The sequence below is a fragment of the Prinia subflava genome, chromosome 1, assembly GCF_021018805.1.
Source record: "Prinia subflava isolate CZ2003 ecotype Zambia chromosome 1, Cam_Psub_1.2, whole genome shotgun sequence".
In the NCBI taxonomy this organism is placed as follows: domain Eukaryota; kingdom Metazoa; phylum Chordata; class Aves; order Passeriformes; family Cisticolidae; genus Prinia; species Prinia subflava.
In genome coordinates this window covers 44,007,154-44,025,831 of record NC_086247.1, presented here as the reverse complement: position 1 = coordinate 44,025,831, position 18,678 = coordinate 44,007,154, and the positions used below count along the sequence as shown (strand labels likewise).

Sequence of the window (18,678 nt, the reverse complement as noted above, 5' to 3'; positions counted from 1 at the left end):
AGATTATACAGTTTAAAGAAATCCCTCATGGCAAACCATAGTTTCTTTTTATTATTGATCTTAAAAACATGTGTTCATATTAACTTAGAAAGTAACTTAGAAAGCTTCACTCTAAATACAGCAGGCAGATGACTGCTAACAGTCTATTTGATTCCCTTCTTCTTTAAGTTCTGCTACTCCTTTATTGTACATATTCAGGCACAGTACTTCACATGATTTTTCTGACTAAAGTCATTCACAACATTGCTGATTTAGTTCACTTTGCAGAATACTATAAACAAACACATGCTTTCCCTCTCACCCCTAAAAAAGGTATATTTGCAGTTTAGATCTAAAAATAAGGACAGATTACTTACAGCAAACCAGATGTATTCTTGAGTTCATTTATACTTTTCTCTGGAACCTTGCTGCCACTAAACCATTTTTTAGTAGCAGAAAATAGTGACCGGCTCAAGCCTTTCCTGGATATTAACTGGAGAAAGACATTGAATTAGAGCACTACATTGCAAGAGATGTAACTTAAACTATAGAAAAACTAGTAGTAGTTAAATAGTTAAACTAATAGAAAAAGCCAAGCTTCATTAAGCTTTGTAAATTGATTTTTCTTCCATAAACCAGAAAGAAATAAAAGGAGTAAAATAACTAAGAACACATTTTCTTAGAATTAATCTCTGACTCTGAGACAGAAGTTTGTATTTTTATTTTCATATATTCATATATTCATAATTCATATGTTTCAGTTGAGGTTCACTATTCTTTACTAAACTGGAGAAATATTCATCTTAAGAACTTGAAAATTTTATACATCTGTTTGAAAACTATTCTAATTATTCTAAATAATTAGAATATCTAATTTTGGATATTAATTCAACCTAAAATCTAGACTAAGTACATACTACAAGAAAAAACCTTCTCTCTGTCATCCACATAAAGCATTATCACATCACAAAACATCAATTTCAAGAGTCAAAGGTACAAGGCAAGCAAGGTTACACAACTTTATTCTTTTAGATAATTTCCACTTAAAAGGAATCTTTTGCAGGGAATTACCACTCCCTATAAGGCAAACTCTTTAAAAAGTGGAGCATCTCTCTTTTGTTACCAGGACTATGTATCACTGCATTCCTGTTTGCTACACTTTATATAACCACCTCTTTTTAGTGTTTCTTCTTAAAGCTTACTAAGCATAAAGATGGTCAGCACACACAATTCAATTCAGTCAATTCAGGGAGTGAGCATTCCTTACAGCACATGATCCTGAGTATGAAGAGCCCTCATACTTAAACTGTAACTTGAATAGACAATCCAATCAAAATAAAATCAGAGCCCAGATAACAGATAGATATTTGGGTCCAAGATTTAATGGTAAATACAGTAATTTGATGGCACTAATGAAAGTCAATCCATCTCTGCAGCTATTTAAGAGCATATAAGAGTGAAACACTTATAAAGGAAAGGACTTCACTGTGATGCAAATAACTTTAATGCATGCCCTTAATTTAACATGGACATATTAATCACACCTCCAAAAAATCCTAGTTTGAGAGCAGAATGTTCCCTGTAAAAAACTGCTGAGATCAACAGGATTACACGATTTGGAAAGTCCCTGCATTTCTTCCCTGTCAAGTAGCAACTGAAGGATGCAGCTTTTTTTGCAGATGATTATAGATTAAATAAATTTCTTCAATTTAGCTGTGTATTCTCTTGCTGAAACACAAAGTCCATTTTGTTCCCCATGCCAGAACTGTCCCAAAGCATAGAATATTAAGATTTTAGGGTCAAGAACAGATTACCCTATAAACATTTCAGACAGGCTTTCACCAAGAAGCCACATTGCACTGGAGCTGCTGATACAAATTAGTTCTTGCTTTTTTAAAAGACAAATTGAACAATATTAAGAAGTTCAGTTACTTCTTTTAAATCAACTTACAGTTTTCAGCAAGATGGTTGAACCATTAGGTGCAGAAGGAAGTAATACTATCAAAACAGATTTCTGGATAATTGGATTTATACCCCAACCATTTCTCCTTATTAGAGCACAAAGTGTTTTTAAGGGTTAACTGACCTGATCATTGAGCTGTCGAATTGTTTTCTCTATGTGTGGCAAAAGTCCCCGAAATGTGAATTCCTGTATGAACTGCCTAATTCGATCGTGATCTGTGAGAGTTAAACAAGCACCATGAAGTGTCCCAGAATTTGACTTCTTTGAGTCTTGCAGTGATGTAGAAGCCTTCATGTAATCAGTGTTATCCAAACTGCCACTGGGATGATCCAGTTGAAGGGGGTGAGTCTTAAAGTTATTTGACAAGCCATCTGTTGAAAGATTGAAACAAAAACCTCAGCAACTCTAAAGTTACTTAAACATTTTGGGTTTCAAAGGTCATTTTTACTAACCTACTTCAAAGCTTTCCTTACTCAGAACTCTGCAAAGCAAAGCAATTCACCAACTATTCTGCACTACAGATTAATGCTGAGCAGGCAGCAGCAGAACACTGAGTATTGCATCATTCCTGGAATTCTCAGAAAGCTCAGGGAATCTCAAGAATTACAACATGGCTAAATATGTACAGTTTTGGCTCTTAACTACAGTGCAAAAACATCTTCCAATACGCTAATATCAACAACATTGAAGGAAGACTATGGACACATTAAAATCAAAATAAAACATCAGTGAAAGTTGGAAATGTAGCAATTAGTACAATGGTTCCATTGGGTCCATTCTTTTTTTTCTGTTTACGTTTCAAATTAAAAGAAAAAAACAACACCCCAACAACAAAAACAAACAAACAAAGTCCCACAAAACAAACTTAATTTTCTATGTTCTTCCAAGCAATCATGATGTAAAACAATCTCCTCCAAAGTCCTTTTTGTTCAGTGAGAAGAGCTGCTGACCACTATTGCATTTAGCTCTCTGAAATAGACTGAGACACTGCTTCACTCTAAGGCCTAAGCAGTTCTCTTATTTACCAGAAAATCAGCTTGCCCTATCTGGCACTGAGCAATGCTGAGCTGTGAAAGCAAATCCTTCATGGATTTTACTCATTAAATGTAAAGCTGAGTTTGTAAAGTTCAAGGTTCATTTGGCTGCTCCCAAACCAGATCTGGGCTGCAAGACCGTAGAAAGATGGCAACTGTAGGCACTCCCACATATGCCAAATCTCCAAATGCCTTTCAGGTGAGGCATGAAGGATCAGGGCTGAGGCAGGCCAGGCAATGCATGGCGCCTCACTTCTTCTCTATTTGATGATGCCTCTTATCTGAATCCTACACAGTTATCTTAATTATTTTTGAGGATGCATTAACTTGCACTCAACTTTATTTATTACTCTCTCTCATCCACAAGCTGAATTCTAAGGTCAGTGCTTCCAAACAACTTACAACCTAAGCACTTCCCTGACATTTACAGATTTAATACCAAAATCAAGGACAAAAAACCTCCAAAACTTCAGCTTCCAAGTTATAGCAAAGCACACAAACCAAAACTTCCATTATTATGAAAATTGACTATTTAATCCTATGTTATTTTTACTTATTATCAGAATTTGCAGACAATATGTTTAAACTTACAAAATATGAGCCAAACACATAATTAGCCATCTCATTAAGGAGATGCCACCAGTGCAGTAGGTCAGTACTACAGCATTTTTCTTTGAGGAAACTTAGAGCATTTAGAAAACCATTACGCTGAGTTCCTTAACAAATCATCTAATTAATTACTCTCCAAGACAACAGAAAGTTGTGTAAATGCTGTAACATCAAGGTTTTCATAAAGTTATATAAATACCTTTAATTTCACTGTCTATGCCATCCGATATCAAGTGATCAGTATTCTTGTTTGAAACAACAGTATAATCTTCATAGGAATCCTGCCACAAAAGGGGGAAAAAAGTCAGAACTTGAATACTACTCAAGCACATATAAAAGTCAGTAAACAGTAGTTGTCAACTTCAGTAAGTTAACTGAACTACTACAGCAGCATGTTTGTTCATATATATTGATTTTTCTAAGTAGTTTCTGAGGCTTTAAGAAACTGTCTCATTTTAATGATGAGAGTTATATTCACCAAATGAAGCAAGTACCTTTTGACTTGCTCAACTAGCTTCCCTGTCAACCAAAGCAAGTCCAGCTCTTACACAGCAATGCCTACAGCAGCAGAAACATATTCCCTAGAGCAGCTCCTGAAGAAGCTCACACACACACACAAACCTATATTGCACAGTTGACATGGAACAAAGAAAAAGAAAAATATCTGATTAGTTCATGGTGGGCTGTAACTCACTGGTCCTCTTAAGCTTATAGAATATGAAGTGTTTTGACTTTCCCAGCTACATTTGGTAAAGAAATACGATTCCAGGAAACCTTTTAATCATAAGGAGTTATAACTGCAGGTCAGTCAAACACAAACTCAAAAAGAGTATTTTTTGGTTCTAAAGCCAAAAATACAGTTATTTATGGCAAACTCAAAACACACTATCACATGCAATCTTAGCAGATGACAGACCAGACTAAGACCACAAGAAGTTATCACAAAAACCACACATAGTCCCACAAAACAACACACACACACTATATAGTGAAGTACAGAAGACCCAGGAAAAAACCAAAATTTAAGACTGAAGAAGATAACTAAAAATGCAGCTAAAGTTATTATGAACAGGACACTTCTGAGGTTACTTCCTCCTACAGGTCTTAAGGCGCAAGTCTATAATTTCTGTGCTCCTGTCAGTCTATTTCAGACAGTATTTCAGTGCTCCTTACTGTCCACTTAAGTAGCACAGAGGACAGTTCCTACTGAAGACTCATCTTATGCCCTCACAAAAAATCACAGCTGTGTCAGAAGTGTCTTGACTGCCTATTAGCTCATTCTGTAGAAGCACATACATTTAACACTAACGTGAAACTTAATGGACCTAAAATGGACTTTCATATGCCTCTTAAAAACTGTTTTTAGAATACTATAGTACCTGGTTCTGGATAGTGCTTTTCTGAAGGTACTGACTCCAAGGATCTGGTATCTGTTCATCTGCTCCTCTATTAGACACCCGAGAATTTATTTTCAGCAAATAGCAACCCTGAGTTCCATATCTCTGTTTCATCTCTTCATAAATGGAGTCAGCTCTGAAACAGTAAAACAACATTTATTGATATCAAACTAACCTTAGAGCGTGTAGTGCAACAAGCTATTTTAGACTACTATCCATACTGCTTAAAAGGAAAACTCTCCTATTTTTAAAACAATCTGTTATGCAAGAGTAAATTTGAGAAACTTTGAGAATTAGTTCCGCAAGCCAGCAAAGAAAGCATCTACCCCAAAAGCTGGGACTGATTCATTTCATATGAACAGAAGAAGATCTAAAAATAACACCTTCAAATATCTGCCTTGATAATAGCATACTGGCCAATGGATCCTGTTGTATGTCTAATCTCAACAGAATTTATCAACACAAACATTTCAGTCAAAGAAATCCATCTGTAAGCTCACTGAAGGCACATGACCCACCTTTGTTCCTCTCCTGTGCTTACATCATGCAGTAACACATAATATTTGAGCGTGTTTGGTATAAACCACTTGGGATATGAGTATTCACTACTGTGCTGAATCCGATGTTGTTCTTGGGACAGCTTCAGGAACTGTTCCACAGGGTCAGGTTCACTAGAAGAAACTACCAGCATACCTGAATTCATTATTAAGGACATATACCCAAAGAACACAGGACAACCACTGATCATAGAATAAAATAGGAAGTGTATAAAATGTAAAGAATAGGTGAGTACAATAGTTAAGCACGTAAAACATACCACCACAAAAGTATGTGCAATTAGAATTTGGCCTTAGTCGCAACAAAAAATAATCAGTTAACTAACATCTGTAAAATGAGATGCAACAAGAGTTTGCTCCTATTCTGACAGTGAATCTAAGTTTAAGCTGCCACAAGATACCTCATTTAAGATTTTAGATAGAGACCAGATGTTCACATAGCAAACATGTAGCTGAAATTCACCCCCACTGTTTTTCAGCTTCCGACTTCCAAGCAGGGTTGGGGCTTTGTCACTTGAAAAAGAGTGATGACCAGCATTCAAAAAACAGCAACACCACCTGCGTAAAATGCAGAAGTGTTCAGATTTTTACCTCAATGCAACTACGCAATCATTAAGGAACATCCCACTCTGTTACTTCTACTCACCAAATCAAAACACATTAATTCAGAGAAGCCAGAAAGCAAAGTTGTACTTTAAATGTTACCGAAATTCAGAATCAGTATTTTGCAAAGTTTATTCTGCACAAGTGTGGCCATTAACATACCTTTCCACTATACTGAAATTAAAATGTTCAGTACAGAATTAGGAACATAGTGTCCTAAAACCTGCAGCATCATAATTACTGTAAAGCTAAACACCAGCTACATCATGAAACAGTGATTATTTTCAATTTCCCTGTAGACAAGCATAATGGACCTAAGCTTTGGTAACAAAAAAAAAAAAAAAAAGTGAAAGCATTCAGACATCGTTCCAGTCTTTCCAGGCTTCTTTTTGTCCAGCATAGCTCAGAGTTCACCAAATTTCCAAAACATCTTCTCCCCAACCTCCACCACTCCATCTACAAGGAGCAGGTGCATCCCAAACACACATTCCTCTGCTGTAGATAAGGGACAGTCAGTAGATACCTAAACAGCTACAGCAGAAAGTGACTTGGGATGATGGAATTTTGTACAGGTATTGGCTTTGAGCTCACTTTGACACAAAAAGTGTGTGGAGAAGGGGAAAAAACCCCAATACAAACATCACAAAAAACCTCAGACCAAACAGTCACAAAGAAAACCCTGATGCCGAAACCCCCGATTACATTATCAGTCTGTGTAGTCAGATATAGTAGAAAAATATACAGGCGTCGAATCATAATTGCAAAAGAGTTACTGCAAAATTTTCAGTGTTTCCTACATTATGTTTTGTAACAGTCTTCCCTGGAGCAGTCTGTAACATTCAAAGGATACATGCAACATAGTGGTTTAAGAACTCGTGATCAGATGCAGGCATGGACTGAAGAAAGCACTCTCTGTAAGACTCAAACCAAGGAGTAGTAGCTGAAATACACAATAAAACAGGACAAATTAGACTATTCAGTGAAACTTGTTTACCCATTAATGAAAAGGAAATATGAAAGATACACCTGAAACTGAAGCTTGCAAACTCTGACAAGGTTTGCATGGCAGGGGAAAGAAGAGGGAACAGTCCAAGGAGAAAGTATTTTAGATGTTACACAAGTAGGAGAAACAGTAATCAGTAAACACTTGAGTCAAATCCTGTGAAACTGAATAGCACCTTAAGCACCACATTCCTCACCACTGAAGGCTCCCATGTGTTCAGTCCTTGTTAAACCGACTACTCTCTAACACCCCTTTAAACATCCATACACTTGGCAAAGAAAGGAATAAATTCTTCTAACAGTCATTGAATTTCTGGGCTAGGGATGTAAGAATTGACCAAGAAACAAAATTCATTTTTGAGTATGTAGCGGAGCTAAGGATTACCAAAACCCTATGCTGCCTGTTTTCTACAAGTGTTGACTCGGCTTGACAGCAGTCCCCTTCCCATGCTTTGCTAAAATAAACCGTTCAGCTGGCAAAGATCCAAGAAGATAAAACCTCAGATCCGAGTTGTGCCATTAATACCTAATAATTTTAACCTGCCATGTTCAAGGTCCTTTTACAACAGGGATTTCATTTCCTAAGATCAAGGGAAACCAAGGATGTCTGGGACATCAAAAAAATATGTGAACCTAATATTGTTCATTTCTTTCCACTCTAGCTATGCCTCAAACAATGAACTATTATTTCTTCTTATAAGCTCGTTCTATGCCATCTTAATTCTCCAACTCCTTTCCCTTGAGTGGGAAACAGACCCCAGAGCAAAATCAATCAAATTTCAATAACCTGATTTTACACTGGAGTAACTGGAATCCAGTGTCATCTCACCTGCAAACTAGAAAACAGTAACTAGTGGAGAAAAAAAAAATTAAGAAAATCTGAAGGTATTTTCTTCATATGACCCTAAAAATCCCACATTGCTAAACTTGAGTAAATAAATATAAAAGTAAATAAAAATTTCTAATGCTTTGTAAAGCTCTCTTGCACCCTCTTAAAAACCAAGCCAAACCACCACCTTGATTTCTTAAGCTAAGGCTACGAACCAGATTCATTTTTATGTTGGAATTGTCTTGTAGGGCATTAATTTAATGCGTTCTGTTTAAGCCTACATTGTCAAGCCATCTTAGATTGGCTTCAGACACACAAAATTCAGATATAGCTACACTTTGAATTCAGTCTAGCAGTCAGCACATGTCACATAAAAAAAACCTAATAGGAGACAAACTTTCAGCTTTTGATTACAGCCTTTCTAGAAACTGTTCTCCGAGTACTCATCTAGGATATAAAAAGCTCTTGGCTTTACTGAGTCCTACATGCAAACATGCCAACAATTTAAATTAAGAAAAACACAGCCTGTTGTTATTAAGAACAAGCCATAAGAAAGTGACTCATACACATTTTTCACAAGTATAACAAGCCCTGCAGTAACTTGGGTTCAAAGTAAACACTGTTAAACAACCCTAAGGCAAAATTGCCAACTACACTGTACTTCAAGCACTGTTTTCAAATTTTCACTTCTGTTTTACAGCTGAATCACAGCAAAAGAAAAAATATCAGGTATTTTTCAAAATCTGACAGTTACCAACAGGGAAGTACTACTTTGTTTTGCAGATAGGTTCCCCTGCCCTCTTTTTTCATTAGGCCTATTAAAAATCTTGGAAGTAGCCTCAAAGGCAACTGGATTCCCTCTACACAACATTAATAGGATTCACTCGAGCATTTTACAGGGCTTATCATAGATACTTGATAAACACACACACCGTATACAAAAGAAAAGCATATTTGAAAAAAATTTCACAACTGTAACATCTCATAACGTTACAGCAGTGCAGACCAACACTGTCATTTAGGTACCCAGACCTATATGTTTTGCATTTTTCCAGTATGCTGGAACAGAACTGAAATTGGGAAACTTGTTAACATGTTCAGAACTTACAAAGAAAAAAACATAGTAATACTTGTACATAACACCTTAAGAATGGAAAGTCTACTTCATGAAGTTTTGTATCTTTTAGGCATTTAGCAGGATCTGAACAGATACTACTGAAAGGATAGCTATTATTAACCAAAGGCATAAACTACATTAATAAATAAAACCAGAAACTATCGAAACCTGGCTCTTATAGACCACAATGCAGAGCCTTGAGAGGTCAATAACCAACGTGGTTTTGTAGTAATAAGTCAGCAGTAAGTCTCATGAACTACATAAAAATGTATGAGAAAGCTTTTTCTTTTTAAGGGTCATACTCCAGAAAGAATGCCAATACAGCAGAGACATATGTGCTTTAAGTACAGTCAGCACTTGAGTTCCAACTTAAAAAGTGTTACTATCCTCTGAGAAAGGAGTTCTCTGGAGAAGCAGAAAGTACACTTGAAATACAGCACAGTGATAGTACACAGTTAAATAGGTTCAAACAATCCAGTGTTTTCAACAGCATCAGGTAATTTACCACCACCACCCTTATTGATTGTATGGAAAGACCAGATGATTTTGATTAACAGGAGCAGAAATGTGATTAAAAGAAAAATTAAAACAACCACCACCACCGATTTTTCAGTTAGCGGGAAAAAATGGAGGAACACACATCTACGTCCAGAACAGTGCTGAACAGTTGTAGCAGATGGCAAGGAAAGGTGGATGGGGCACATGGAAAGGAGTAAAGGGCAATTTGGCAAATCAGCACCAACCACGAAAAAATACCTGAATAAAACGTGGATGTGTTCAGTTCCATCAGTGTCTCTTTCCAATTATTGTACCAAGGAACACTAGCTTTAACTGAGCGATCTGATAGAAAAAACATGATATTATTATACTAAAAAGGGTCAGATGCAAACACACTCTTGGCTTTTACACTCTGGTAGCAAGAAGTAGAAAAAATCTACACCGTGAAGGCCCATGAGGGGCACTGAAGAGATTTGACTCCAACTAACCTTAATCATGAATATTTCAGGCTTCTCAACATTTGCCAGTGTACTTTAAGGGAAATCAATAATAATTTCTAGTTCAGCCCAAATTCTAGGCTCAAACAAAAATAGAAATTCATCAAGTAGGAAAGATTTAAGTTGTATCTAGATGTTATTTCTATTTACTAGTTGGAAGATACTCAAAATCTAGGGCACTAACTTGTGAGATTTCCCAGCCTGCAGTACTAATTAAAAGTAGCTGATACATTAGCTGCTGGAAGTAGTGGCCCCAACATTCTCCTTCATCCCAATCGTATTCCTCCAATGTCTCATGCCAGCATTTTTATCATGCAGCCCTGAACAAACATAGCCAAGGAACTGATCTAGTTGAAAAAAACTTTTTCTTCTCTCAAATAATTTAATTCTTCAGTGGGATAATTTTTCTTCACTTTCTACATGGACCAGTACATGGGAGAAACAGGCATGGCTGAACATAAGCAATTTTAAGCAACCAAATTAGTCTCTCAGCACTAGATTATGGAACTATAGGAATATACAAAATTTTTAATGAGGAAGGATTACAATTAGAACCAAAACAGCACAGCAGGTCCAAAACTTTTCTCAAAATAAGAGCAGGATTATGACCAGTGCCAGAAACAGTCACACCTCAGGTTCTTAAACAATGTTTATCTGTCTTCAAAATAGACTGCACTTGATCATCATTAAAATTAAGGCAATATCTTTTAATATTGTTATCCTAGAAAACAATAAAGAACAAATTTAAGAATTAATAAGAGTATTTCCCATTTACATGCCAAATGATTATGTTCTGCTGTCAGGAATTAATGCATCCCTTGGTTTAAATAAAATACTCCAAGAAAGTTGAAAAAACCCCTTAAATGTCTTAGTAAATACTCATATTCATCTAAGATCAAGGAACCCTTTTCTCATATTCTCTTGCACTGTAATGGGATACAAGTTCCTCCATCAAGAGTACTGTCAGTGTTATGTGCAATGAGGTTCCACTGAACGACAAAGTTACTACATGGATTTGTCCTTCTGTGTGATCTTGAACAGCTAAATGCCACCTCTCCTCCTGTCAAATAAGCATATAGCCAGTCTGAAAGGAAATGAGAACCTAATCACTGAGAGACAAAAGATGGTCAAACATGGTAATTTCTACCTCCGAGCCTCCAGCAGCAAATATGGAGAACAAAAGGAGAGATATTTGCTTCTATGACTACAAAGCAATGCTTAATATAGCCACTATTTTTCCCTTCTTTCAATACCTCACTTCTAAACTACGGTCATTAGAAACCTCATGGAAAAGTCTCCTCACTAAAACCATTCTGCTTTCTTAGGGTCTTTCTATCTCTAGAGTTGAAGCAAACCTTCCATCTGAAAAAAAAAATCATAACAAAATGGCAATTCACCAACGTGACCTATAAACAAGGGCACAGAAATTGAAAAATATGTGGGATTTTCAACATATCTCAAAACCAAGAGGTTTCCAGGCTCAGGTCTTTTGCTTTATAATCAACACAGGACATCAAGTTGAAGATGTATCTCATAAAATAGGTATCAAAGACATAAGAATTATGCCCTTTCTCCATCACCAACATAAAAAAAAAAATTATTACAGCAACATCAGTTACTAATCCTCATGAAGTTTTATCCATCTATTGCCATAGCAGAGCCAAACTCTTCACTGCAGGCTGAACTTTAAATACAATAAATTACACATGTTTAAATAGGGCAGTGCATACATGCTTTGAACTAAATACATGCTCAGAGGCTTTAATGGATTAGGGTCTTAATTGGGAGGAGTTTAATCTTCTCAGCTTCTAAGATCAGGTCTCATTTAGTATTATTCACAATGCCTCATCCCCTGGAGATCTGAGAAAAAATCATTTTTAGAATACTCTAGTGATTTTGACAGCGAAATATGAAGCACAAGTTCCACAGAAGAAAAAGAAATTAAAAAGACAAAGAATCAAAGGAGTCACACGCCTTTCCTCAAAGTCTTTTTTCCTTAAACTTTTTATGACTTGACCATAAAAAATAAAAGAAGCCAGGATAACTAACTTCAAGAAAACGCTGTGCATTGGTACCAACACTATAAATTCTGGTATTTATTCAGCCAAGTGCAACAAGTCACTATATCAGTTTTGTAACAAGAAAATTACACAACCAAAGCATCAGTAATTGCTACATTAAAATAATGATTTAACACAAGTTGAGAAGAACTACAACATCAGGAAAATTAAAATTATTAAGTTCAACCACTGTCAGTATTATATAAGGCCAAAACTATTTGATAAATCCAAAGTTTCAGTAAAAGCAATGTCTCAAAACTGATAAACTCTGCCATGAAGATGAAATGAAGGCTAGAAACTTCCCAGCCAATTCCAGCTTACATTATGAAAGACATAATATCATGACATACCACTGATGTTGAGATCATAATCTCCAGCTGTGATCACATTAGCTACCAGTCCTTCAGCAGGCTGACTGACAGACACCACATCATGCAAAAGTTTCCGAATGGCACCAGGCTGAGGTGGGTGAGTAATGATGTTGTTGACAGCGATCTTCAAATTTTTAATGATGTGAAGCTGATTATTAGGATCTCTCATGTGAACTAAAAAGGAAAAAGAAGAGGATTTGTTGAGGAGTATAACAGGCAGCTAAAACAGTTGTCATAAATTTTTCCAACACGCTTTTTCTTTAAAGATTGATTCGCTAAACTTCTCCATCATCAATTTCAGATCACAGTTCATAATGATTGACTATGAAAAATGGAGGAGGGAAAGGTGGTAACAAAAAATTATTTCATGTTCAACATTAGGCTCATCTAGGCAGACTGATTAAAGAACAGCATAGGATCTTAGCTGGTAAGAATATCCACTCCATATAACATAGTTCGTGCACATCCTACACTGATGCACTCCCCTCCTTGTGGAACACATCAAATTTCACAGAAAAGCCATAGGAAGCATGGATGGATTTCACACAACACATCATGTTTTAAGCAATCACCAGCTTCCAAGAAACCTCCTACACACACCAATATACAGCATTTAAGAAACTTGACATAGATAACATATTCATTCATCCAAAATTAACATATCCTAAAACAACAAGCTGAGAGAGTTTGGGTTGATCATCCTGGAGAAGGGGGGAGACCTTAGAGCAGCCTTCCAGTACCTGTACAGAACGGGGGCTTTCAAAAGAGCAGGAGAGGTACAAGAGCATGCAGTGACAGGACATGGGGGAATGGTTTAAAACTGAAAAAGGGCAGATTTATATCCAACATTGGGAAGAAATTCTTTACTGTGAGGATGATTAGGCATTTTGGTTGCCCAAAAAAGCTGTGGATGCCCCAATATTGGAACAGTTCAAGTCCTGGCTGGACAGGGATGTGAGCAACCTGGTCTAATGGAAAATGACCCTAACCATGACAGGGTAAAGTTAGAACAAGATGTTCTTGAAGGTCCCTTTAAACCTAAACCACTCTATGATTTTTAACACTATAGCTTTCCTTTGCAGGATCTTTGTGAAAATTGCTCCCTAAAAGCCATCTGTCACTCGTCACAATTCTGAGCCTGCTGTGATTTTTCATGTATTTTCATCCTATTTCATACCACAACCACCACCAAGCAAGCCAGACTGTGAGTGCAGGCAGGACACACTGACTATGGCTGCCTAAACCACCTGGTGTTACCACACGCCACACAGCACAGCCCTTGACTCCTCTGCATGTTATTTTCACAAATTCCTGTACAGCATATAAAAGGTAGCACAAAGGAAAATTCTTTTTTGCTGTTTTCTTCATCTTCCAACTAACTACAGGATTCACACCATAAAGGTCTGAAACTGAGTATTCAATCTGCTCCACACTCCACATCTTTCCCACAAGCCTCTTCAGAAGTAACAAGTACACAGCTGAAGTCAGATCACACTAGATGTGTTTACAATCCATCTTAAATGTTAAAACATTTCTAATATTGTTCACATCTTGACTGGTGTAGTTCTACCTTCCTCAATCACATATTCACTCCCAAGCTTTACCCAGCACCCCAGATCATGGGAAAACACAGTAAAGCAGGTTAGAAAACTTGTCCTGCCAAAAACCACCTAAAAACGTGCAGGTTTTTTCAGCTGTAAGTTTCAGATTGAACTCGTACATCATAAGGCTATATCAACACCAGAAAGGGCAGTTTTGCTGGCTAAACTTTACTTATTTCAGCTCAGCATTTCTATCAGAAAGCTGAAATTGTTTTGGATGGGGCTTTTTTCATCTTATCACATTGGTAAATTATCAACCTTACTGCTACGCAGTTACTGAAATTATCAAATGTAATGGAAGTGGCAGGAACAAACAACCAGGAAACTAGTTTGACTTCACCAGGGCAGCTATAACACTACAACTCATATGAGCTATAACTCATATCCTTGCTGTCTGTCCTACAACATAACAGCCATAACAATGAAGGGCAACCACATTTCCATACAGATGACATCTCTGGCATATGTGTAATGTTAAGGACTGAAATAACAGACATACTTGGAACCCCAAAAAGCACTTGTCTTAATATCAGAAAAGACCCACCCCATATCTAGTGTTATTATACATTTCCTTCAAATGTTTGTAAGATCATTTCAGAAAGTACTTTGGCAAAAGTGGTAGCAGTAGCATGTATTAGAACAGAATCTTTCTCACCAGAAGTCAAAAACAATCAGATGCTAAGATATGCATGAACAAGGAATTCCTAACATCACACTAAGCCCAAATAAGCACAGTGTTCCCATTATACTTCCCTACATCTTGCACATATTTAAGGCTTAGAATCAGATAAAGTTATCAGAAGCTCTCCTTTTTTTGTTACAGTCGAACACTTTAGTTTAAGAGTAATCATTGCTATCTTAAAGTGATACTTGCTAATTGACGTGCACACTGTAATTCTCCCTCCCACAAAGACAGTATTAGTTCATAGAGTATTTTTAAAGACTCTTAAAAACAGGATCCTATTTTAAAGAAAACCCATTTATATACACAACATATGCCTACCAATATATACAACGCATACATTTGGCAAATCAGGCATCAGTTGTTACTAACAAACAAAACAATTAAGAAAGCCACTTCGAGAATAAATATGAAGGTATAAAATCCTTAGTATACTTTTGGTTTCCCTCATTAAAGGAAGCTGAAAGTTTGGGGAGGGTTTTCGTTTTTCCTCTAAAGTCAAGACTTATGGGGTTAGTAAAGCTGTCCTTTCACTTTACAGAAGTCAAGAGGCCAAAAACTGCAGGACAGAGCACCCTGAATGTGTGCTCAGGACACTCTACCATCACAGTTTGCTGAGTATTGCGAGGGTATTTTTGGCTACACCAACACTAGCAAGTCACTGATAGGCCGGGGTTGATGAGCAGATTAAATACTGATTTCTGCAAAGGGTGGTTCCGCTGCATCTACATTACATATCTTTGTGGAGTTCTACTTGGAATTAGATAGAATCTGGCCTCCTTGGATTGAGCAACCTCAACAGTGTGTGGTTTTACACTACCTGAAGAATCACGCTGTGCTCTGGTCCTTCACATCTCTGTTAGCACAGGTAGAGAGCTCAACTAAGTTCCTGTTTATCAGAATTGTTCTGTACATATATCACTAAATTAATTTCATAACTGCACTGCTTCTCTAAGCAAGGAGGCTGATGAGCACCAAGCCTTCACTTGGTTCATAAAACACATAATTCCTAATTTCAGACAAAAATATGTATTGTAACAGGACTCTAAAAATACAGTAGCAAATTCATGACTGAGCTTTTCAAGTTATAGAAGAATTCAAGAAGCAATGTATGTACTTTGAATTTCTGCATAAGTAAGAGACAGCATATTTCTAAAAGGATGAAATACCAATCGAACCAATTTTATGTTCCAAATTCAATTAAATAACCACTACATAAAGCAAGGTGGCTTAATTTAAAATGGACAGTATTTCACATTCCCTTTAGAAAAACTGTCCTTAGAAAGGAAGACATCAAAACAGAATTACAGAATCACAGAATTGTTACAGTTGCAAGGGATCACTGGAGATCATCTACTCCAACCTCCCTGCCAAGGTGGAGGATCACCTCGAGCAGGTAACAGGAACTGTCCAGGTGGGTTCGGAGTGTCTCCAGAGAGGGAAACTCCACAACCTCCCTCGGCAGCCTAGTCCAGCGCTATGCCGCTCACAATGGAAAGAAGTTTTTCCTCATATTGAAGCAGAACTTCTTGTATTTTAGCTTATGGACACTGCTCCTCAAAGAATCCCAGGATAGTTATCATCACTATATCATAATCATACATAATATGAGAATAATAATATTATAACGATAAGCAGTAAAACACACAGCATGTCATGTACAGACATTGTGCTGTACCACAAGCAGATGATTTAATCCTGCCTTTCTTCCTCTCTGTCCTTACCCTTACAGATGCTGCTTCTAACACAAGAACTTACAGTCACTATGCAGTAACATTTTTCCAGGGAGAAGGAAAAGGAAGTCACTCTTGGAGTGAGGAACTAGAGTCAGGCTTGTGGCCTGCTGGATCAGAATATACACAGAGTAGTCCAGCAACAAAACCCACCGTACCAAGTTTCACTCAGGGAACACTGAGAATAATTCAGGTTTGCAAGTTCCTTAACTGTCACAATAATTGGACCAAAATAGTTGCAAGTAAGTGAATTAACAGCCTTCCAACTGAACGCTTCATTTTGAATACTCTGCCTGGTTTTGTTTGCTAGATGAATTTTGAGAGCCCTTCACTAAAAAAAAAGATAATTAACTTTAGAACTCCAAAGATGTGAGCATCTGTATTTATTATTTTTATCTCTGCTGCATTCACGCACAGTTCATGTGCATTGCTAAACAAAATGAAAAACATTTATAAAGAAGTCAGAATTGCTAAGATACTAAGAGTTACCTGAAAATTAAGGCAGATTTTTAACATAAAGTAGCTTTTAAGCGGTTGCCATTCTTTAAGGGAGAAATGCAAAATGTAACGAGAATGACAGTACAAGCTTCATTTTCTTGCACTCTTTCTTCAGCACATGACACGCAGAGGCTGCAGTCTGAGCTACATGTCTGTCAGAAACCAAATCTGACAAATGTCACTGCATCACTATTCTGACAAGCAGTTCTCTGGAAACTGCCGTCCTGCATGCTACCGTAATGAGCAGCAACTTGAAACGCATAGCTGACCTAAATCAAAAACAAACAAACAAATTCTGGATAGTAAATTAAAGCATCACAGATAAAAAACTCTATTGTTTCTCTTAAGTGGTCAATCTTCAGTTTTCCTGCTGCTTCACGTGGTCATTTTACCGATGCCACATAAGCAGCTCGATTCCCAGAAAAAAAAAAAAAGCATACTGAATAAAGCTACAGCTGAGAGAAAGGAAAGCCCTGCAACTGAAATCACGATTGATGTTTCTGAAAGACTGGCCGTACTTTCAACGCCTGGCTACCGCCAGTGTGAAATCCAGCAGAGTCTACAGCAAGAGTCACGTACGAGTACTAGGGAGGTAACAGCAACGTGGTTTTAATGAAAGACAAATATCCGTCTGGAAGAGCTGAATTTACAGACACCTTCCTCTTCAGCCGTGGGATGTCTCCAAGAGAAGCCAAACTTCCCAGGTTCCGCAGCCCGAACGCAATTAAGCTCACTTCACAGTTGTCACCGCGACAACCCCGGCAAACGCGTGTCTCCGCCAAGCCTGTCACGGCTCCAGGTGACACCCCCCGGGCGGCCGCCACGGCGCGGGGAAGGGCTGTCGGAAGGGCTGTCGGAAGGGCTGTCGGAAGGGCTGCCGGGCCCGTCCCGCCGGCGCAGCCCCGGCAGGCAGAGCCGTGCGGGACCCCCGGAGGCCGCGGGCGGAAGGGAGCGGCGGCGCCGCCTCCCCCGCCCCGTGTAAACAACCCGCTCCGCTCCCGGCACCGACCTTCCGAGGTGAGGCGGCAGAAGGGCCTGACCAGCTCGGCGAAGCTGAGGTTGTTCCTGCGGGTGAGCCGCTCCGCCTCCTCGCTGCACAGCGCGGCCACCAAGGGCACGAACGAGTCCTGGATGAACTCCTGTACCGACTGCACGCACTGGGCCATCGCCGCCGCCGCCCGGGGCCGCCCGAGACGGCCCCGCCACCTCTGTCCGCAATTCTCCGGATTATTCCCTCCCTGACCGGTGCCTGTCCGCGGCTCCCGCCCGGGCCCCGCTCAGCGCCCGCCCAGCGCCGCCATGTTGCGCCTCCTCAGCCGAGCCCCTCGGGGAGCGCCCGCTCCCGGCGGCCCCCGCGCCCGCTCATGTGATTGGCCAAAGGGGCGGTGCCGGGCCGGGAGGGGGAGGCGACGGTGGCCGGCCGGGGGGGGAGGGTCGGGCTGTGTGCTCCCCCCCGGGAGCGGGCAGTTGGTGCGGTCCGGGCGGGTGGGGCCCGTGGATGCTCCAGGGCATTCCTGGCGCCGGGAAGTGGGTTCGGCCAGCGAACAGGAAAAGCTGCGCTGCCGGATTTAGTTAAAAAAACAAACAAATAAGCAAAAAAGCCGCCGGACAAACAAAAAGCCTCTAAATAACAACTAAAATTGTTGTT

General features: G+C 38.7%; 1 protein-coding gene across 4 annotated transcripts in view; it reads right to left on the bottom strand.

Moving 5' to 3' along the window:
* Positions 1–18,359, bottom strand: part of TRAPPC8 (trafficking protein particle complex subunit 8) — a 52,120-nt gene extending 33,761 nt beyond the window's left edge. Inside the window, exons 1-9 of one of the 4 annotated variants that reach the window (XM_063394907.1) lie at positions 18,040–18,359; positions 12,496–12,690; positions 9,847–9,930; positions 6,993–7,082; positions 5,501–5,675; positions 4,965–5,118; positions 3,785–3,866; positions 2,066–2,313; positions 357–472 (exon numbers count right to left, since the gene is read on the bottom strand). In XM_063394907.1, the coding sequence (XP_063250977.1) occupies positions 357–472; positions 2,066–2,313; positions 3,785–3,866; positions 4,965–5,118; positions 5,501–5,675; positions 6,993–7,082; positions 9,847–9,930; positions 12,496–12,690; positions 18,040–18,196 (1,301 nt within the window). In that variant the 5' untranslated portion in view covers positions 18,197–18,359. The remainder of the gene's footprint in view (positions 1–356; positions 473–2,065; positions 2,314–3,784; positions 3,867–4,964; positions 5,119–5,500; positions 5,676–6,992; positions 7,083–9,846; positions 9,931–12,495; positions 12,691–18,039) is intronic. The other 3 variants (XM_063394912.1, XM_063394918.1, XM_063394921.1) reach the window with 3 other exon arrangements.
* Positions 18,360–18,678: the final 319 nt, after the last annotated feature.